Consider the following 22,192-nt stretch of genomic DNA (forward strand, 5'->3'; position numbering starts at 1 on the left):
AAGTGGAGCTGCACCCTTTTCTTTCCTATTGTGATGTCAGGGACATCAAATACAGTCTTGTTTCGGTACCTCTGGCCCCACGCATGCTCGTTTCACTCGAGGCATGACGGTGTCCTGCTCTGACAGTGGTAGACTTTGGACGGTTTATTCCTATCAGGGACCCACCGATGAGCAAGTAGATAATACCGTTGTGAGAAAACCATCACTGATCCAGGGCTGCTTGCTGGTGACTCTGCCATCTGGAGGTGCCATTGACACACAGCTCTTGGAAAAAAAACGATTCAGGCTCTACAAGATGATTTCACTAGAATGAAACGAAGACTTCAGCCTGTGTCTGTAAACTCAGATGTGGCCACATTCTAGTCCGTTGCGAAATGGCCACTCCCCCATTCCACTGCACACACGAACTTCCCCTAGCAACCGGTGGTGGCCTGAGGTTCCAAAGGCCAACCCATCAGTGGCGATATAGCTGCAGAATCCGACCCTCATGATAACAAGAAGGGCTTGGGCAGTCTGGCAGGGTAGGGTCGGGATTCCCTTCCCTTTTCACTGCTTTCTTTGCAAGTTGCAAGTTTAGCTAGAGATGTCTTTCCTCCAGGACACTGGGCTGTGCTTCAAGATATACTTCAGCTCTGTTGCTTGCAGTGAGGTTCCAGAGTTAAAATCAACCCTAGATCAGAAAAGTGGATATCCCGACACGATGCCATATGTACAGGAATTGGCTAAAGCTTCAGCTTTTCCAGGAAAGGACATTGAGGGGTTCTCTATATTCTGTCAATTTCTAGAGGCAGTACTCAGTAGAATGCGCAATTTTAGGCAACATTGTATAACATTTCAATGTTATTTCCCTCATGTTAGGGATACAACACTTTTTACAGATAAGCACCCTCTTCTTCCTCTATTCAATGTTCCAGAAGTCAAATTTGGGGTTTCGACTTAGTCTTCTTAAACCATAGCTTCTGTTCACCTAAGGAAGAGGTTTAACGAATATGAACTTTAGATACACCATTTTACCAAACATTCCTATTTGGATGGTATTGATTTTTATATAACACTTTCAAATATGTAAAACCTAACAATATGACAAGGAAGTAGAAGATTGTTCTAGTCTTAGGATCAAAATTTATGTTCTTTATATGAGTAATGAAGAAACTTTATCCACTTCATCTCTTAAAATGCTATCAGTCTTTGAAGTCAGGCATGATATGAATCTGTGGCATTCTTCGTTTCCTAAAATACTACTTAATAAAATTCAGGAAGAACTAAACTCATTGTACAGAACTGCACGGCTCAATGTAGTAGCCACTGGCCACATGTGGTACTTACATTTTAATTTTAACCAATTAAAATTAAACACAATTAAAACTTTAGTCCTCGGTGACACTAGTCATACTTCAAATGGTCACTAGCCACAGGTGGCTGGTAACCACCACCCTGAACAGCACATTGGTTGCTGAGGCAGAGCTACAGGACAGCTCCATCGTCACAGTGAGTTCAGCTGGACAGGGCTGGCCTAGGAACCACATCATCCTAACGTTCTTTGGGACAAAAACAGAACTTTACTCAGAACAAGAAAATACATTTTGGCAATAAAATGCTCACTTCATTCAAGTCTGTCGATCAACTATGATTCCTTAGAGCCCTCAAATTACCCAGTTGGGTTCCCTGGCACGGAATTCACTGTGGTTGTGTCAGAGGCAGTGTCATGCAGACCTGGCCCACACGTGGACGTGACTCTGTGTTTTCCAGCCAACTGGGCGTCTTCCTCCCGGCTCTGTCCACTTGTCCCCCATCCACATTACAACACCATGGGCTTCATTTCCCCCAGTTAAAGGACGTCACAGATGTCAGTCACTTAAATCGGAGAGAATTTGGTAGTCAGTACAGTGGACAAATTAGGATGAAACAGGATTGACAGTTCTTGGTACAATCAAAGAAACGCCTGGACGTCAGCATTTTAGTGGTAGTAATTCTGCTCGAGTCCATAACGCTTTGAGCTCTCAAGAGCAGAGTTTTTTTTACTTTTTGGTAATGACTGTATTGCATGCATTCCCCCTCCATGTAAGGCCGGCATTTAATTGGAGTCTTGAACTCGATTGTGTTTTCTGCAGTTGGTAAACCTCACAAATGTGGATATTGTGGCCGAAGCTATAAGCAGCGAAGCTCTTTAGAGGAACATAAAGAGCGTTGCCACAACTACTTGCAAAGCATGGGCCTCCCAGGCACGCTGTACCCAGGTAAGAGCCCACAGCACGGAGGCCATCGCCGGGAGCCCGGCCCGCGCCCAGGGCCCCCCGTACCACCATGCTGGGACCCAGGGGAGTTTTAGCCACTCTGCCCACACAGTTCCACTAGGAGCATGCTGTGCCAAAGTCCTCATCTCACCAGAGAGCGGGGCCTTCAAACCCCGTCCTCTCTCAACCTGGGAAGCTTCTGAGATGGCAGTGACCCTTGAAAGTTGGCTTTTTTTGTGGGTTTTTTGTTTTTTTAAACCTGGATTATTGATTGCTTCTTTGTGCTTGGTAACCAAAATACGATGTGAACTCTTGTTTGAAAAACTATTCAAGAAGTTGATCAAATAAGAGCGTCCAGGCTGTTTCCGCTCACGGGCGTGGACACCTGTCTGGAACGAGAAAGGGAGCTCGGCAGAAAAGCCAGCAGTGGACAGCACGGCGCTGTCCCGGGTTCAGGGCAAGGCTGCCATGTCCACATGGGCTGATGCTCTGCGGCGTGACGCATCTCGAGAGGGCACCCCACTCCGACCTCCCATGACGCAGAGTGAAAGTCGCAGAGACAGTGCCTGGTAGGCGGGACTCACTCAGGGGAGGCAGGACATTAGGACAGAAGACACTGAGGAATAGATCAGCCTCTTCCAAAACACGGCTCCTTTAGCACGACCACTGGGAAATCGTCGCTAGACCAAGGGGTAGGGGTTAAATGAATGGCTGAGAATTTATGAAGCCTCGTTCGGCTTTCAGACTTCAGTGAACGGCTCATAGAGGAAATCCGCCAGGGGGCACTCCGATTACCGGAGCAGAGGAGAGAGAGCAGGACAGAACAGGTCAGAATGAGGCCCTGGGAGTCAGGCGGTGTCGGCACTCACAGGCCACCTGCCATGTGGTGAGAACGCTGCAGTCCCCGGGCTGCCTCCCTGCCCAGCGGCTGGTGGCCTGGGGCCTGACTCCTCTCACCTGGGAGATGGGGAGACCCCGTGAGGAGGTCATTCAGCTTCCTTTAGAGTCTAAGGTCTGTTTCTAGGATGTAAAGGTAACGAGGGCCCATGGAAAGGGGAAAATCAGCTATTGAAAACAGCAATTGTAACAATGATGATGTAACGCATGGGTTTGTGGCCAGACCCCAGGGCAGGAGGCTGGGGGACGAGAAGATGATTTATGCTCCTTGAAAATAAAATGTAGACACTCAGATATTGTATTTTCCTGTAAAAAGAACAAAACAATAGATGAATGGATTTCAGAAGTAAGTGCTGCTGATTGATGTTTAAATAGCCATTGTCTACTGAGCAAATATTTGCTGAGGACGTATTACCTACAATGCCATGCCCTGCTGAGCATAGTAATCTGAATTTCCCTTTAAAACTACACAGGGAATTGAGAGGACAAAACGAACAAGAAACAGACAGAGTACGTTGGTTTTCTGTACTGTCCTCATTTCTAAAGAAACAAGCTGTGAAGTCACAGCAGGCTGAGAGCTTCTAGGGGGCGAGAAGCGTGCATTTCTCTGAGTCCTGGGTTCGAGTTTGAGCTCTGAATCTTTTTTTGAATGTGACCCTGAGCGCATCTCTTAAGTGGCAGTGGAAATTCCTGTCCGGCCAACCACGCAGCAGGAAACGTGAGAGCAGGGACAGATGTGCCTACTTTTCTGAACAGACAAGTTCGGATCACCCGAGGATTGACATTTAATGCTCTTCTATTGGTTGTCGATATCAGTAAGCGTATAGGTCAGCAATACAGACATTGAACGTCACCCGATGGTCAGAATCGATTCAGTCCTAAAGTGTTAATTTCCCCCCTTTGGTGGTCAGATTATTTGGAACCCCACAGTGATGTCTTTACGCTCCTGTGCTCAGGAGATAAGAGGGCGTCTCGTATGCGGGTTGAAGGGACTTGGGAATCCATAAAAGCACTTTAATGGAAGTCCTCCAGGGTCACCTGGGGCTCGGAGGGCAGGTAGCAGGCTGGGTGGGGGGTCTCGGTCAGTTAGCTTCGCTGTGCCAGGGTCTGCTGCACATGTGCCTCTGTGCACCTTCATCACGTCCTTGCCATGCTCCCAGGCCCGGCCTCCTCAGCTCTCACATGGACACCCAGTAGGCTCTTCCCCCTGAGGTTGGGGCCAGTCTTATAGCGTAGGTACAAACAAAATCTAGCTTACAGGACGTAGAAAAAAATAAGTTTTATGAATCACAGTGTCTTTTAGGCAAAGGCGTTTTGGTCACCTGTTATAATTTCCTAATGTCTTTATGGAAAACGTAAGTTTCTCTTGAGCCGTAGGTGCACACGTTGTGTTACAAGCCCCAGGAGGGAAGGAATGCCTCAAGGGCAGAGCAGCCCGGGAGCTCAGGGCTGAGCTGTCTCTCACGGTGACGACTCTGAGGGTCGGGGCTGTCAGGAGCCTGCAGCCGGGCAGGCACCCTGGCCACGCCACAGCACCCTGCTTTGCGGAGAAGGATGGACACGTAGGAAGCACGTTAGTTTGACAGGTCAATAGTGCAACCAGTGGGATTGAACTTGATGGGCTGTGTGTGTATCCTTCATATACATTAGGGTATTACGTTTGCCCATTTAATAAGAAACACACATTTCGGTGTCAAAAATTACATATACCAGTGATAATAACAAATTTGAAAATTTTTTTTTCAAAGTGGCATGCATAATAAAACAAGGAAGACATATAATAATTAGAACTAACCTTAGCAGGTAATGTGCAGGACATAAGGAAGAAAGCTACCAAACCATATGAAAGCAGACAGAGGAGACTGAAGGGGGAGAGAGGGCTGGACGCTGTGCATGCGTCCTCCCAAATCCAGGCATGGCTTAACATAAAACTAGTTTGTAAACCTTACTGGAATTTGGTAACCATATATCATAAAGTATCTCTGGAAAAATCAGGGAGGGATTTGGCATTTTTTGGAAAGCAGAATGATGTCGTGTGCTAATTAAAATGTAGCTGTACCATGGGCACCCTGAAGAAGAGAAAGACAAATCAATAACAGAAGAGGATAAACCAGCATGTCACGTCTGTGAGAGGAGGAGGCACATGGCCGTGGGGTTTAAATGGTCTGTTCAGAAACGGTGTTGGAGGAACTGGTTATCCATTTGGTAGATAACCGATTTACATGTTCAGCTCCATATACACTAGGATACATTGCCAAGAGATGGACGACATCTTACCAAAAACCCAACTGTAAAAACTAGGGTATAGATGAGACTACGCAGGGTAAAAAGTTGCATCTTCAGTTGTGAAAAGAAAGAGGTGATGTAAGAAAAATAAAGATGGGTTAGAATCACTCCTTACCCCAGTGGCTACCTCCTCAGTTCCTAAATTTCCTACACTCTGCAGGTATCATTGGATTTTCCAGAGTTCGCTGTGTGCTCCGGGGTCGGGAGCTCTGGGTTCTGTCCCCATGTCGCCAGGGTTTGCTGTTGGGTCTTGAGCGTTTCTGCTGCTTCTCGGGTCCCTGTGCCTGTGGATGGAGTCGGACGCTTAGATCATTTCCAGCTCTGACAGGTCTTTGATTTGCAGACACCTGATGACATCAGGGTTGGCTGAGTTAGTGAATTTTGGAGCCCTTGGGAAGGGAAGCGTGCTCGTCAAAGGGACACAGTTACTTAACCACAGACCACCTCCTGGTGACAATGGGGGCGCTTGGTCCTTTGGGCTCGGGGGATACTGTGCGGTGAGCAGGTGTCTTTAGCAGGTGGCTCTGGTCAGCCTCTGTCCGCCTGGCAGGGTTGCTGGCAAGATTAGAAATAATCTGTGCGAAGGGTCTGGCCTTTGTAGGCACGTAGCAAATGTCAGATTAGCACTGGACATGGCTGAATCCTCTCACCGTAAGCATTTCTAAATTGGCCTCTCTTAACTGTCTTTGACTTTAGTCATTAAAGAAGAAACTAATCACAGTGAAATGGCAGAAGACCTGTGCAAGACAGGATCAGAGAGATCCCTCGTGCTGGACAGACTAGCAAGTAACGTCGCCAAACGTAAGAGCTCTATGCCTCAGAAATTTGTTGGTAAGAGTTAAACGTTTGCTGTCTCTTAAAAAACAATTGTGTGGGTGTTTTAGACTCAGGTGCTAATCAGCTGAGGGAAGGAGAAAGAAAGTATCTCAGGTTTTTAAAAAGTAACAATTAAAAGTTTAGCATTTCTTAAATATCTTGGAATGTTTTTCAGAACGACCAATTCGAAACGACACATTTCTCCTGTAGTTTTCCCAGATGGTCTGGCAGTGTCCAGGGCACTCAGTGAGGTCTGCTGTGGACACTCCGTGTCCCCCAGGGTGGCCGGGTCAGCATGCACAGGTTCAAAAGCTCGGGCCTGGCTTGGGGAGGGCTCCCCGCTCAGCCTGGCACCCCGGCCTGAGCAGCCTCTCTGAGCTTCAGATGGTCATTTTCCCCACGAAGCTCAGACTTCTCCCCACGTGGGCTACTTTGAAGGTTTAATGGGCAGAACCGCACTGTGACTGGCCTAGGGTGCCCAGTGACGAGGGGACACAGCAACAATTCCTGCTTTTCACAGTTGAATCTCCACCTGCGCCAGGTGCTTTCAGGGGCAAAGGCAGAGTGAGGCAGCCCTGTCCCCCAGAAGCTTGTTGTCCAGTGGTGACAGATAAGTGCACTGATAGCATCAGCCAGGCCAGATACTGACCGTACAGAGAGAAGGACACCTAGGCAGGTGTGAGAGCTGAAAGGACCACTGACCTGAGGATGTCAGCTCACAGCCACGTGTGAACACTGCCGCCTGGCACAATTAATCGACTTCTCCAAGCCTTGGTTTTATTCTTTACTTATCTAAACAAGGCTTTGTGAACATGAATTAACACCAAGGATGTGACAACATTTAGCAACTCTCAGTATAAAGGTCAACTGTTATCATGGGGATAACACAGAAAGAGGAGCGATAAAAGCTTCTGAAGTTGACAGTGACTTTGATGGGAGAAGGGGATTTCAGCCCAGTACTGATAGTGGAAAAATGGAAGAGGGTTCTAAGCAGACAGATAAAAAGAACGAGAAATGGTGATGCTGGTTGTGGGGGCTGGAGTGGAGGCAAAGGGGCCATGGCCGAGGAACCGAGCGCGGTCTAGGCTACGTCATGTGCCCTCAGAGATGCGATGAAAATAAAGGCTCAGTAAGATCTGGCCACAGGATGAGTGGCCTTTTATGCCAAGGTGAGAAAATACCCTTAATTCGTTCAGTAGGCAGAAAAAAGCATTGGCGTATTCTTAACTGGGGCCACATCCTGGAAAATAGAGGTGGCAGTGCTGAAAGCTGATTGGGAGAGGAGACCAGGGGCGTATGGCGGAGAGAGGGGGCATGAAAGAGGGGGTTCAGGCCAGCGCAGGGAGTGGGTGATGGGAATCACGAGTCGGGGTTACTCTGGTACAGTAGAGTGCCAGTTACAGAAATGATCGAGCCAGGAGGCTCTGGAAAAAGATTTCCGTTTTTAATCTGCTAATTTCCAAGGATTTCGTGCTATAGATGCCACATGGGAGTCTGGGAAATGAGTGTTGGGAGAGAGGATGGGTCTAAAATGGGGTTCATGTTTAATGAGGCTGGGGTTCCAGAGGGTGCCTGCGGTCCTACAGGACAGGACAGCAGGCAGGGGAACACAGGGGAGGCCAAGTTCTGGGGCCTCAGCCCCCCTCTTGCACTTAAAGTAGATTTCATTTTGATCAGGTTTTAAATAGAGGCTTGTCTTAGGTTGGGGGGGTTGCGAGGGCTGGGGGAGGAAGTTAGAAGATGCTTTGGCAAACCACTGGCTGGACACACCGTGTGCGGGGTCGCCGCCATACCCGAGCTTTCAGAGCCTGCGAGTGGGGGAGACCGTCCACCTCCCAGGGTGAGCGCGAGCTCAGGAGCAGAGGAGGCTGGCGGTGGGGACTCAAGTCGCAGTGGGCTGAGGGGGGACCCTGCCTGCAGCAGGGAGCTGGAGCACAGGGTGCCGCGTGTCTGAGGCTGGGAACGGTCACTGGCGCTGGGAAGCTGAGGACGGCTCGGCCCTTCAGGTCAGGACACGAGGCTGCCGGGGCTTCGTCACTGAGCACATGCAGCCCGTTGAGCGTTTGGAGACTTCAGGCCGAACGTGGCGGCCTGTGAAACTCTGCAGTTGGCACCTCGGGTGAGGCCGCCAGTGACGTGTCACCTTGACGTGTAGATGCTTCCATGTTAGGAACAGGAAAAGGTGACCAGGAAGTCCCCGAATGGCAGGGGGGATCAGAAAGAAGTGCCGACAGCGCTGTGCATTCTGTGGGCGTTTCTCCGCGAGCTTGGCGGCTGGCAGTTTATTTCTAAAATAATGGCTCTTCCTGCCCCTGAATGCCCTCACTTCAGTTGGATGGATTTCAGCCAACCACGCCGAACTCGTCACAGTTCCTCGCTCTCTAAAATCAAAACGGGGTGGCTCTCTACAGACCTCTTAGCTTCTGTGCAGGTGCTGAGTTTGTCCTTCATGTAAACCCAGAAAGACTGTGGGGGAGCAAGCCCTGACTAACACGCTGCCCAGTCCGGGTGGAGCTGAGAGCCCTCCAGGTTTCCTTTAGCACAAGGGGTTCAGGGTTTCTGAGGACCAGAAGCGTGACAGGTGTGGCAGTGCTCTCAGCACCAGGAGGCACCTCACAAACGGCCGCTGGTAGCATTTTCATGTTGCATATTGTTCAGAATGGCATATATTTTTGCGTAATCTGTGGTGAAAAACTTTAAGTTAAACTTTGATGTGAGTGTAAATAAGCTCTGCCAGTAGCATTCCTCACCACTCTAAGTCACCAAAAAGCTCATCCGCTGAGGAACAGACACAGGTGAGCAGGACCAAGGGGCCTTGGAAGGGGCCGCCCTTGTATCGCAAAGCTGCTCTTCTCTTTAGTCTGTTTGGTGATTGTGGTGAAAACATGTTTTAAATACAGAAGAGGAAAATACAACAATCAGTATTCCTGCTACTCATTATAATCATCTTATTTTCTTTTTTTCAGAAGAAAAAAACACCCTATTATATTATTTAAATGACACATGAACTAAATATAAAGAATTTTCATGCAAAGGTGAATGTATTAAAATCACCACAAAAACCAACATCCAGAAATTACCAATATTAAGAGTAACTGAGATTCATTCTAAATAGCTTTTTATTTCTGTGCAACTGTATGTGAGCAGACAGGATGAGGACTCGGTGGGTTGATGAAGGTGTGAAATAAATATGTAAAGATTCTATCATATCTTAGGTGCTATTTCAAATGGAAGCATTTGTTTCTACATGACTGAAATTAAGAGGCAAACATGAAGCAAACAAAACAGGAGGGCTGGCTCATCTTCAAATAAGTATTTTCTCACAGGAAGGTATTATTTTTTAAAGGCTTTCTCTAAGATTAAAAAATATATTATGGAAAGCATTAAGACCTTTAAGTCATTTTTAATCGATTTGTATCCATTTAAGCAGTATCTACTGACTCACTGCTTCGGAAAATAAGGGCATTATCCCACTTCCCAGTTAGATGATTATCTTTACAGTGCTCAGGTCCATAATTCCACGTTCTTTTCTGTAATAAGAGTCCTCTTAGGCGTTTATTATTAGCTCTACATTCAAATTGATTCAAGGCTCAGATCCAACCCCTTTACGACTGTTCCTATTTTTTCATTTTTTTATTTTTCAGTTACAGTTCATACTCAATATTATATTAGTTTCAGGTGTCACTAATTCTATTTGCATAAACTCTTAACTGATTGGGCTTTACACTCAAGCAACTTTTTGCGAGAAGGTTCTATAGGTGGTTTATTAGTATGTCTAGAGTTGCTTGGTGTTTGAGGGTGTCTGCCCATTGCCTTTCTACTTGGAAAGCATCTTGACGGAGGGTGTGGTGTTGGGTCACTCTTTCATCCCCCCTGAGAACTTTTTGTTGTAGATCTTTCCATGACTGAGGGCAAGCTTTTCACTTTCTCCCTGAATGGCTGAAGAGTTCTTTCTTTAACCTTAAATACCCTCACTAGGATATTATATCTTGGTGTTTTGCATTCTGAATAAAAGTTTCCTGCCATTTTAATCTGGGGATTCCCTTTTTTTTTTCTTTATTTCTGGGAAATTCTCTTTTTTATAAATGCATCTTTTGTTCCATCTATTGTGATTTCTGTTCAGGAATACCAGTCATCCTTATGTTGGATAATTTGTCTTCCATATCTGTTAGCATTTCAAGTTTTAAAAAGTTTTTTGCTCTTTATACATTTACTCACTGTTATCTTCTGTTTTTCCTCTATGTCAGTAATTACATTTTTAGTAGTTTCTGTTCTATTACATGCTGTTTCTAATCCAGGTATTAATTCTGTAATAATACTGTTTGGATCATTTTTTTCCTGAGATCTGCAATCTCCTTGCTCATCTCATTCTGTTGTTTTAGCATGCTTCTTTCAGTATTTTTTCTTTTAATTGAGCTCATGTCACAAAGCAATTATGAGACATTTCCTCTCTTCTTTGAATTAAGCTTTTTTCCTAGGATGGGCTTAGTGGTCTGTGTTTTACTTCCTTTCTTCTCTTGTATTGCTAGAAAATATTTTCACAGTAACCATGGCATTTCTTTTCATCTTGCTTATTCTACTTGGGCTGATATAGGTTGATTGACATTTCAGATTCTTCCCACTGTATCTGAGACACTTTTATTTCCTGTGAGAGCTATTGACTTTTCTAAATCTTGAAAGAATGCCAAAGATGAGGTACGGGGACTCAGGTGAGGCGGAGTGCAGTCTTTGTTAAAAGGCTTTCTCTCAGCTCTCCCTCTTGTGCTGAGATTGGGTTAAACGCCCTAAACCAGTTGTCACTGTACCTGGTTGGGGAGTGTTCCCCATCCTCAGGAGATATGCTGGGACTTCGGGCCATGCCCCCCTCAGGGTACATACAGCATGGAGGACGTTGCTCCTGTCTAGACAGCCAACCTCACCGCTCACTTGTCCAGTGTCACCTGGTTCTCACTATTGGAAGTTTCAACTGCGTTTTGATCAGAAGTGAAAAAACACACCTATTTCAATTCATTCTCTACCGAAATGAGGGTATTAGGGAAAATGCTGAGGGCTGTGTTGATTCATGCGTAAGGTTTTCTGGAAGTGAGATCAGCGCCACACTTTGCCATATGACTCATGCCAGAATTTTCTTTCCTTGGTCCTTGACTTTTTAAAATATGTATTTCATTAGATTGGGTTCCTTTCTTTAGTTGATTACCAAAATTGATGGCCACAAAGAATTTTGTGGGCTTTTATTTTTCTCATTTTTTGGAGTATCAGGGAAAAGAAATTCTGTGTGTTGTTTCGATATGCCACAGTAATCTGAAATATATGTGTTTTTCTTTCTACACCCATTTGTTGTTGATACCAAGCTTTAAAAACAACAGAGTTCAATGGTTGCTTGGGAAACCATGACTTTGGGGAGAAACAGGATGATGAGATGGGAAAGCTTTTGGTGGGGCTGTGAGCACTGTTAGGTTTATTAGAATTGGCTGCAAAGTCCACTCTCCCTTCTCCCCTTGCCAGGGGTTAGTGAAGGGATAGGCTGGGGTACAAGCCAGAATGGGTTAATTCTATTCTGCGGTTAGTATAAGACATTGAGCACAACACAAAAACAGAAAAAAATCGTTTTGTGGATTCTGTAATGCTGTCCGATTCCTTCTGACCTTTGATGAGGAGAAACACCACTCTGTGATCCCTGCTGCCCAACGTGCATTGAAGGCCCCTTCTGTTCAGTGTCTGCAGAGGGTGTGACTGGCCACCAAGTTTTCTGTCTGTAATCAGAGGATCACATTGGACCATTATGAGACACATGCCCCCACCTGACCACCAGTAGATTAAATGAATGGAAGTCAGGCCGTTATATGATAAGTATCCATTACAAAGCAAGAAATGAAACCTAAAGATACTTTGTAGTATGATGAGGCATATTCCTCAGTAAGCATCAATGGTCACAGATTTTTTTTAAAAAAATAAAGGATTGTTAATAAGTCTGTGAACTATGGGAGAGTTGGCCCTTCTGTTGCTAAGGATGAGCAGAAGGCTCTGATGGGAGATGAAGGCCCTTCCCTGGCACCACCCTCACTGGTGAGCCACCATCAGCCATCACCTGGATTCTGGGGCAGCCTGGAAGGAACCCCCACCTTTGTGCCTCCCAGTCTGTGCTTCCCCTGGTGACTTGAGAAGGGATTCCTTGCTTCCAACCCTTCAGTGCCTTCCACCTTCCTCCGGACAAAGCCCCCGCCCTGCCTAGCCCTGCCTGCAGATCCGAGCTGCCCCCGCTCGCCCTGTGCCCAGCCCTCTGGCCCCACCACCTTCACCCGTCCCTCCACAGCTCCAGGTTCCTTCTCACCTGTTCCTCTTGCTACTCCCAGTGTGGGGCACAAAACCCCACTGGCCTGGCTGACTCCTCCCCATCAGAAGTCTGGGTGACACTTCCTAGCAAGCCTTCCTTTGTCTTCATAGCACTTCCCAGACCTGATGTCCTGTTTGCATAATCAGGCTTTTCGTCTGTCCCGTGTTTGCTGTGTGCTGCTATTGCTCACCTCTCTGTCCCCACTGTCTGGTCCATGGTAGACACTCAATGAAGATGTGCTGAAGTAAGGAAAGAAACAGGGAGGGGTAAAATGTAAGCCCGTCAGACACCCCCCTGGATGGCCTCAGGTACTTGACTTATTACTTAACCACCCATGAAAGTAAAACAATAGTCCTAACACTAATGAATGACTTTGCTCTGAAGCCATGGTTTCATACCAAACTTATAACCAATAGATCGAGAAGGTGTATCTTCAAGGAAATCTGTTTCATTTATGAAATTGTTTACTCCAAAGCTAATCACAGAAAGCCAAAGCTGGTCTGAGATTTCGGCTTTCCCGGGGAAGCGGGCTTCCTGCCGACGCGGGAGGCACAGGTCACTCGCTCATCAGGCCCGGGCAGTAGGTCCTTGGGCATCAGCCATGCTCAGTAATTTTTTGAAAGAACAAGTGAACGGCTCGCCTTCTGTCCTGTAGCTTGCTTGGTTTACTCCAGGTTCCCACCACGTATCTCTGGGGCACATGGTTCCAGTGCTACTGACGAGGGAAAGGAAGTGGGACTTCAGGCAAGGGAGGGAGGGGACAATGGCTGTGACACCTGATCAACCTCTTGACTCTCGCCCCGGTCAGACCTCATTCACCCTTAAGGATGCTGTTATTTTACTGTACAGAATACACGGCTATCACATATTTTGTGATATTAAAGTTGTGAATTTAAAATATATCATGTAATATTTTAAACAAATGCGTTGCACATTATTATAAATAATCATATAATCACATGTTTCAATTAAAATTATAATAAATTATAAATTACTCAGGACACTATATGGAAAATACATCAAGTATTAATCTTAAATCCTATAATGTTGAATTGTACCATCCACAGTGACAGACGTGAGTATTGTTGGTCTAGCCCATGCCAACCCGTGCTGTTTAAATTGATGTCCACCATCTTGGTTCACCTACTCACTTATTGATTTGTCCAGGAGAGTGTCTTTAAACGCCCACCAGGCAGGTCCAGGGCGGAGCCCACAGGCAGAGTTATCTCAGTCTCCCCGGTTGGGGAGGTGTTCGTGCTGCACGTCTGTGGCACCCCGGGGCACCCCTTGGTGAAGATTTCGTCTGTTGCTGCCACACACAGAGGTAATCCTGGCCTCACTGATTGTCACCTGCTTCCCACAGGGGACAAGTGCCTGTCGGACATGTCCTATGACAGCACCGCTTGCTACGAGAAGGAGAATGAGATGATGCAGACCCACGTGATGGACCAAGCCATCAACAACGCCATCAGCTACCTGGGGGCCGAGTCCCTGCGCCCGCTGGTGCAGACGCCCCCGGGCAGCTCCGAGGTGGTCCCGGTCATCAGCCAGATGTACCAGCTCCACAAGCCCCACGCGGAGGGCCCCGCGCGCTCCAACCACTCGGCCCAGGACAGCGCCGTGGAGAACCTGCTGCTGCTGTCCCAGGCCAAGTCCGTGTCGTCCGAGAGGGAGGCGTCCCCGAGCAACAGCTGCCAGGACTCCACAGACACGGAGAGCAACGCCGAGGAGCAGCGGGGCGGCCTCATCTACCTGACCAATCACATCAGCGCCCACGCCCGCAACGGGCTGTCCATCAAGGAGGAGCACCCCGCCTACGACATGCTGCGGGCGGCCTCCGACAGCTCCCAGGACGCCTTCCGCGTGATCGGCACGGGCGGGGAGCCCATGAAGGTGTACAAGTGCGAACACTGCCGGGTGCTGTTCCTGGACCACGTCATGTACACCATCCACATGGGCTGCCACGGCTTCCGCGACCCCTTTGAGTGCAACATGTGCGGCTACCACAGCCAGGACCGCTACGAGTTCTCGTCGCACATCACGCGCGGGGAGCACCGCTTCCACCTGAGCTAAGCGCGCGCGCCCCCACCGCCCCGCCGCGCCACGAGCACTGGACAGGGCCCTGCGCGCTTTCATTTCCAGGTGGTCTTCCGTTCTGTTTTCTTTCTTCTTCTTTTTTTTTTTTTTAAGTTGAAAGTTTGAGAATTTGATTTGCTTTCGAAAAAAACATGGAGCGTTTTATTGCTAGATGCCGAGTTACATTTGGAGCCTTTCTCTGCTGGCTAAAGTCCCCCGGACCGGCCTAGAATCCCGCCTGCACACAATTGGCCGTTTTCACTGTGCATTTTGTAACAGCAGGTCAGAGCCTGGGGCGGAAGGAGCTGCTCCAGTGCTGGGGCCACAGATGGGCTTGCCAAGACCCAGGGCAGCTGGGCTGTGGCCCCCACTGGGCATGCAGGTGAGCGCACCTAGGGGGCGCCCGGACCCCGCAGGGCCTGGAAACCGCACAAGTGTCTCAAGTAATTTTTAAAAGAAATTATTCTAAGTCATTTCCTGCACAGAAAAAGATGTTACTGGGGGGAAGTTGTGACTGTTGGGCTCCCTGGGCAGAGGTGGGGAAGGGACGGGAGGGGGCCTCTTGGACTCCTCCTCAGTCTCCAAGCGTCTGGATGTTGCTCAGATGACTGCCAAGCCTTCTGGGGCTCCTGAGCAGGTGGAGTAATCTCAGTGTTTCTCTGGGCATATCTGGTATTTGCTTTTTCATCCCCGTGCCTTTAATGGCCCCCAAAGTCTATCACTACATTTTAACACCAGTCCTGAGACTTGGACCTTAATTCCTTTTGACCGTCTCAAACGGTGAAATTCCTCAGAAACCAAAGCTTCATTAACCAAACTCCACATTCATTCCTCTGGTTATCTGTCCCTGCCCCGGCTGGCTGTGCCGACCCCCAGAGGGAGCATTTTCCTGCCCAAAGCCCATTCCTGATGTCATTTTAACTCAACATATTTATTGGGAGCTGCAGGCCTGGGTTTCTTACTGTCGGTAAATGACTCTCCTGACCTTCATTGTATATCATTCTTGCTTTAAAACCCATAGAAGGAGGATTTGCAATGACCATTAATTTTCAGGTCAAGGAAACAGGACAGGTGAAGCCCAGCAGATGCTGCTAACACAGAGAGCCCACCTGTTTCAAACCACACTTTCAAATAACCTGAAGCTCTCCCGTAAGGACAGAGGAGCACCAGGTGACACACACAACTCCGACACGGGGCCCTGCCCTTTCTCACTGGGGAAGTGTAGTGTTCAGGGCAATCGCCAGACGAGCCCACAGGGTCGGACAGGAAGGAGGCGGGTGACTCTGGAAGTAGAGCCCTTCCCATCCAAGCTAAGACAGCAAATGCTCCCTAAAGCCCCACTCACGTGTTTGGGGGCTCCAGTCCAGCCAGGAAGGGCTTCCCTCAAAGTTAACCTGCCATTGGGGACATTCACCTCAGTTACATAGACAGGACATGTACAGTTTCAAATGTTTGCAGTCTTTGTCTTTGCCGGAACTGAACCAAGATGACCACGGGGACACAGAGGAAAAATTGTAGGTAAGCACCTCCCTTGTTAGTCCAAGTCCAGGGTTCTCAGTCTCACTGCTGTTGGCAGGTGGGGCTGAATAAATGTTGTGGGCTCTCCCGTGTACTGTGGGATATTTGCAGCGTCCTAACAGATGCCAGTAGCACTGCCAGTTGACAACTAAAAATTTCTCCAGACCTTGCCAAGCGTCCCCTGGGGGCAGATTGCCCCCGAGCTGAGAACCACTGCTCTGAGTGAATTCTAAAGCTAAGGCCTGGGAAGCCTTCCAAGCATGAAAGCGCTGGAGGCATTTCCTAGTCAGCAGTCTGGAGTCTGCCTCCTTGCTTTGGAGTCATTATAAATTCTAAAAATGAATAAGCCCCCTCCAGCCTTCAGAAACAAACCTTCCCATGTGCATTTGAGTTCTGTGGAGAGGGTGGAGCCCACAAAGATGTCATTGAGCCATGCACGGGCTCCTGTGCATACAGACAGCATGGCATTTTGAAACTGGGAACAAAATTGTCACAACACAGGCAGTGGTACCCGGATGCACGGAACACAGGCACAGATAGTGGAACCAGGCTGCTGACAGCTGTCATTCAATACGCAGTGACAGAGCAAGATACACCTCATTGAAATGGGCAGATTCAAGATGGGGTGCTTAGATTTCCCGTGGTTTGGCCAGTTTCTCCTGTTCTGCGCTTTCCCTCCAGCCCGCCAAGTCAGCTGGTAGACAGGAGTCATCAGTCCCGGTGGTCTCTCACAAAGCTTAACCCAGAGCTGTAAATAAAGGCTGCAGTTCTTTTCTAAAATGTTTTCCCCTTCCTCTCATTGCCTTTTGTAGCTAACATAACTGTATTTACACACTTTTTATTGTGGTTTTATATTGTAAAAGCATTTTCCTTTGAGTCATTGTATTTAAATAAGGTTTCCTATAACGTCAGTGAGTAATTAAATTATGTTTGAAAGCTGGTCATAGTCTGTACCAAAAGCTACTAAAGTTTTCTTCTGGCTGGTAAAAGTAGGGTTTCACATGCCCGCTGCCTTTTTGTTCTGTCGTTTGTCCTGTTGTTGGACGGTGTGAGACTGTGTCTTGGGGACCGCTGTGTACTGCAGTGCCTGGGATTTTTACACTTGTCATTGTGTTTACGATAAACATCATAGGGAGGAGGGTTATAAGCAGCAGGGCCATCTGTTGAGTAGCTTTCCTGCCCCTCCCGCCACCAACTCGCTGGACGCAGAAAGCCTGGACACGGGCTCCTGACCCAGGTCCCTTCCGGAACGTGTACCTGAGAACATGTGCTTGTCCTGGTTGGAGAGTCACTAGAAGGAATTGCATTATTGATTTATCACCAAAGGGCATGTCCCAACACCAGTCACTTCAGATACCAGCATGTCCCACTTCTAGTTCAGAGTCAACCAGGGAATGAAATCTTAACGTCTTGATTGAGAAAGAGAGCTACCTGTTATGGAGATGTGACTGTGTTTGGTTGTGGGTTGGTTTTTTTCTACTTTTGTGGGTTTTTTTTTCTTATTTTGTTTTGCTTACATTGTGAGTCGTAGTCTCTCATCTTTTTGTCAAAACAAAAGATGAAATGGATGTGTGTAGACAAGTCAAGAAGCAAGTGTCTTTCTCTGTCCTTCACTTCTTTAGTTCCAGCGATAACGAAGGGTCAACTCAACTTAAAATCCAGATATGCCTCATTCAGTTCAACGTGTTTTTTTTTCCTACTTTAAAATAAACCCAAATCAGACTTATTTAAGATGAACGGGCAGCACAAAAGCAGCACATATGCTGTTGGTGGTTAGCATTCACTATGAACACATGTAACCAGATATTAATATGCAATTTTGTTTCCAGTACTTTCTAATACACTTTTTTACAATGTTTGTGCGCTAATTGTCATGGTCTGATTTGTCTGTATCCGATGCAACTGTGGGTCTTCAACTGCCATTGTGGCAAACATGTGTACAAGATCGTAAATGAGAAAATGCAGTTGTATTTCCAATCCACCTGTATAATGGTGTTAAATTATTTCTGTTTAGCTGTGAACAACGGGGGTGTACCCCTGGAGGAATAGAGTATCCTTTTGTACACATTTTGAGATGCTTCTTCTGTAGTCCTAGAACAAATAAACGCAAAAATACTGTCCGCCCCTCCCGTGAAGTCCACCTGGTATGAAGGCGCTACAGTGGGCATCCCCTGCGGACCCCTCCCAGGCCGAGGTCATATGGTCACATGCATCCCATGCTTCCAGACCACGGAGTGCCTCCTGTCCAAGCTGTGCTAGGCGTGGGGCCTCCGAGTGTGGGACTGAGGCGGGGTGGAGGTGGTGGGCGACAAGCACACCCCGGGCTCTGCCCACCACACCGCGTGAGGCCACAGCGGCAGGCCATGCCAGGGAGCACAGGGGACGGACACCGACTCCTGCACCCGTCTCGGCCCTCACTCACGCTTGCTGCACGCTTTGGGCGGTGCCGAGGGCTCATCCCCGCTCTGACTGCAAACATGGGTGAAATCCTCTGTCCCTTTTAGAGAAATAGCCAGACGTCATGTGGGTTCAGACCCAGGAAATACGGTGAGGTGACCAAGTTTACATGGTCACCTCATTTTATCCAGACGAGATGGAACTTGAATGAGACCAACGGACTGCCCTGTTTCACGCCAGGCCCTGCCATCAGCTCCCAAGGAGGGTGTTCAAAACCCTCGCAGGCCGAGACAGCACCCTTTGAGGTCGAGCCTGGCCTCTTTGGGTTACCTCACTGAAGAGCGTGTGGCTTACCTAGAATGACGTGACACACCCACTTACGAATCGTGCCCGCCATGTCATAGCCACACCTTGTCTTTCGTCAGTGATCGGGTCCAGAGAACAAAACATCTCTACACTTAGCTAAACAGCCCAGACAGCCGTCCTGGCAGGAGACAAGGCCTCATCTGCGCCTTCACCTGTGGACGGGGCTAGGCGAAAGGGACGCGGAGAGGTGAGCAACGAAACGCTGCCGCTGGAACCCAATCTCTGCGCAGAGGCTTGCTCTTCTAATTCACTGCCACAGCCTCGGGTCAAAGCAGGACTGGAGCACAGCAGGTGCTTGCTCTGGCCCGAGTGTGTCTGTCCCCAAAATTTGTATGTGGAAATCCTGGCTCCCAAGGTGCTGGTATTAGGAGGTGGGTTTTGGGGTGATGAGGCCGAGGCCGTGAGGGTGGAGCCCTCCTGATGGGATTGGTGGGAATGGCTTAGTGTCCCTCTAAGAGGCCCCAGGAAGCCCCCTGGTCCCTTCCACCACGCGAGGACACGGTGAGATGTCTGCGTCCCGGAAGACTCCTCACCTGGTCCTGATCTCAGACTTCCAGCTCCCCGAACAGTGAGAAATAAATTCCTGCTGTTTATAAGACACCCAGTCTCTGGTACTTCCTTACAGCAGTCCAGGAGGACCAAGACCATGCTCAGTAAATATGTGCCGCGTAATCCTCTCTTTAAGATGATTAAATTGATGGTACATGAAAGAGTAATGAGGACTTGACCCCAAGTCTCAGATCCGACATGAGCCGTTAACAGGAACGGAGGTGGGCAGGGGGCTGAACGGGGGGAGGGCACATTCTCTATCCTTTAAGCAACTGGATGAGGAGAACGGTCAGCTTTAGAGAGAGGGCGTGGATGTCAGGGTCAGTAACTGTAAGGGAGGCTGTGACAGGCACAGGAAGGTGCCTGAGGACAGAGGACGGAGGCTGGGACACAGCCGGAGCAGCCGAGGACAGGGAAGCGGCAGTTCCAGACAGGAGGATGGCCAGCTGAGTGCAGCCTCCCAGACCCCCTCTCTGCAGGTCCCAGAGAGGACAGAAATGAGGAGGGGCTGAGAAAGCCACTGGCGGAGTACCCAGGACACTTGAGGAGTGACTGCAGGGGTGGGGGGGGGCGAGTGGGTGCCACACACAGCAGGCTGGGGCCCCAACAGAGAAGTCGACAGAAGAAATGGGGAACTCAGTGCACCACGGGGCCCAACCTCAGCTTGGACCTGATGCCTCAAAAATGCCAAGTTCTGGACTGTATTTTCCTAGAGAGGAAGGTAAAACCTCAACTGTGAAGTCCCCTTGCTTTTTACACTTTGGGGCCAGGCCAAGGACAGGAAAAAGGTGACATCCGAGCTCTGTCTCAGGGGGCTGCCCTTGTCTGGGGCCAGTGGGCGCCCTGGAGGAGCCGGCTGCTGGTCCTCTCCATGCTCCAGGAGCCAGTCCCCTGGGTCCCTCACCCCCCGGGCAGCAGGCCCCTCGCAGGCCACCCAGTGGGTTGGGAGCGGGTGCAGCCCAGGGTCCCTGTGCCCGACTGGGAACCAGCCGCCCAGGAGGAGATTTGCATAGCGAGGAGGACTGGGTGCCGGAGCTGTCCCCCCAAAGTGAACTGCATGGATCTCGGTGCAGCTCACAAATTTCACTTCCCCTTTCCCATGTGCTGTCAAACCAGCTCGATGTGACGTTGACCGTGTGAATTGTCCAGAGATGTTTCCCCTTCGTGAGTCAGCCCCAGGCCCCCTCTCCACTCAGACACGTCCCTGGGCCTCACGGTGACACTCCCAAGGGTCCTCTCCCGGTTTGCTCCCAGGACACGTGGTCACGCGGAGCAGTGCCCCCTCTACCAGTGGCACCACCCGACAGCTCGCTCTGGGGGACCCCGTGCTGGGCGCCCTGGCTGTCAAGGTGTGCTCGCTGTGCCTCCTGGGCAGCGTCACCTCCTGCGGGTTGTCACGCCCCTGCTCCCTGCACCTGTGGCAGCTTCCTCATCGCCACCATCCCTCCTGCTTCCTGTGGGCGAGGGCGGGCCCAGGCCCCCAGTCAGGAGGCCTGTGGTTTCAGGGCCCCAATTCCCCTTTCGGGGCCCTCCTCCCTTCGGGGCTCTGCCCTTCACAAAACCTGCCGGGCCCCTCGTCACACCCAGGTCCCACCCCTCTAAGGCTCATGACTCCTTTTTAAAATGGGTTCCCCATCCCCAGGGGAAACAGTTGTATGTGTCCACCCACTGCTAGGAAAACCAAACAGGTTTGCTTATGAAGTCAGGGGCGCCTGACTCCCTCAGTGACCCCGAGAGGTCGGGGAACCTGGTTAGGGTTTAAGTCCACAGACTCCAGAATGGCATCTGGTCGGGCCCAGACCTGACCCCAAACCCAAGTGATCGCTCCAACCTCCTTCCACCCTTCAGGTCAGCCCTGATTCCCAGGCAGCCCCACGTCACATGGCCCGCTGCTCCTGGAATGTCCCCAAGCCTCGCCAGCTGCTGAACTCACTGTACGTAACTGATGTTGGTGATTCTCCTGACAGGCCGTGTGTCCCTGTGTCCCTGAAGCCTTTGTGTAGGTCGGTCGGGGCTCTCATGGGGCTGTCGAGGGTACACCCCTTCCGTCAGACTGCGAGGGCAGACGTCGTGCCTCGGCCATCCCTCCCCCTCCCCGAGAGCAGATCCCGGGGTCGGGCCAGCAGCCCTGGGCGCGCTGTGTGGGAGGCAGGCTGGACGCGCTGTCCTGCTCCCTGGGCCCGAGGCCTTATGGTGCCCTCGGTGATGACTTGCCAGACCCAGGACGCTTCCCTCTGGAGTCTCCTCCCAGCCTCCCACTTGCTTCGGGGCCTGTGTTACTCTCCCCGGAGAAAGGCAGGAGGCAGTGGGGCTGCTGGGGCTCCCCAGGAGGGGCCTCTCAGGTCCCCTTGGGCCGTCTCCTCCAGGGGACGGGCTGAGCAGTCCTGGGGGGAAGCCGCTGACGGGGAGCTGAAGGGCTATGAGGCGGAGCGGGGAGGCCGGCCGGGCTCACTGGCCTGTGCGCGGCAGCCTAACCTTGACAGGCCCAGGCAGAGGAGAGAAGCAGAAACGCCGGCACACAAAGTGCTCTGTGAGAACCAGAGGAGGCAGACAGAGTAGAAGACAACCAACCAAACAAACAACGAACGAAGGCAATAGACAACAGCAACAAATGTAGTAGCTATTAGCCCAACAGCTTCAATACTCATCTTCCACGTCACTGGTCTAAATGCGCCAATGAAGGCAGAGAGATTGGCAGAGTGGATCCACAAACCAGGCC

At 49.6% G+C, this 22,192-nt stretch overlaps 2 protein-coding genes across 14 annotated transcripts in view; one reads left to right on the forward strand and one right to left on the reverse strand.

Annotated features, from left to right (window-relative positions):
• The window catches only part of IKZF1 (IKAROS family zinc finger 1), an 88,582-nt gene extending 70,301 nt beyond the window's left edge, over positions 1-18,281 (forward strand). For 7 of the 13 annotated variants that reach the window (XM_019652981.1, XM_019652980.1, XM_019652988.1 and 4 more), the window contains 3 exons: positions 2,112-2,237; positions 6,114-6,248; positions 13,931-18,281. In XM_019652981.1, coding sequence (XP_019508526.1) covers positions 2,112-2,237; positions 6,114-6,248; positions 13,931-14,640 — 971 coding nt within the window. In that variant the 3' untranslated portion in view covers positions 14,641-18,281. The remainder of the gene's footprint in view (positions 1-2,111; positions 2,238-6,113; positions 6,249-13,930) is intronic. The other 6 variants (XM_019652989.1, XM_019652982.1, XM_019652990.1 and 3 more) reach the window with 4 other exon arrangements.
• The window catches only part of ZPBP (zona pellucida binding protein), a 314,051-nt gene that overhangs the window by 275,322 nt on the left and 16,537 nt on the right, over positions 1-22,192 (reverse strand). The gene's annotated exons all lie outside the window — the stretch shown is intronic.

Source organism: Hipposideros armiger, unplaced genomic scaffold, assembly GCF_001890085.2.
Source record: "Hipposideros armiger isolate ML-2016 unplaced genomic scaffold, ASM189008v1 scaffold_191, whole genome shotgun sequence".
In the NCBI taxonomy this organism is placed as follows: Eukaryota; Metazoa; Chordata; class Mammalia; order Chiroptera; family Hipposideridae; genus Hipposideros; species Hipposideros armiger.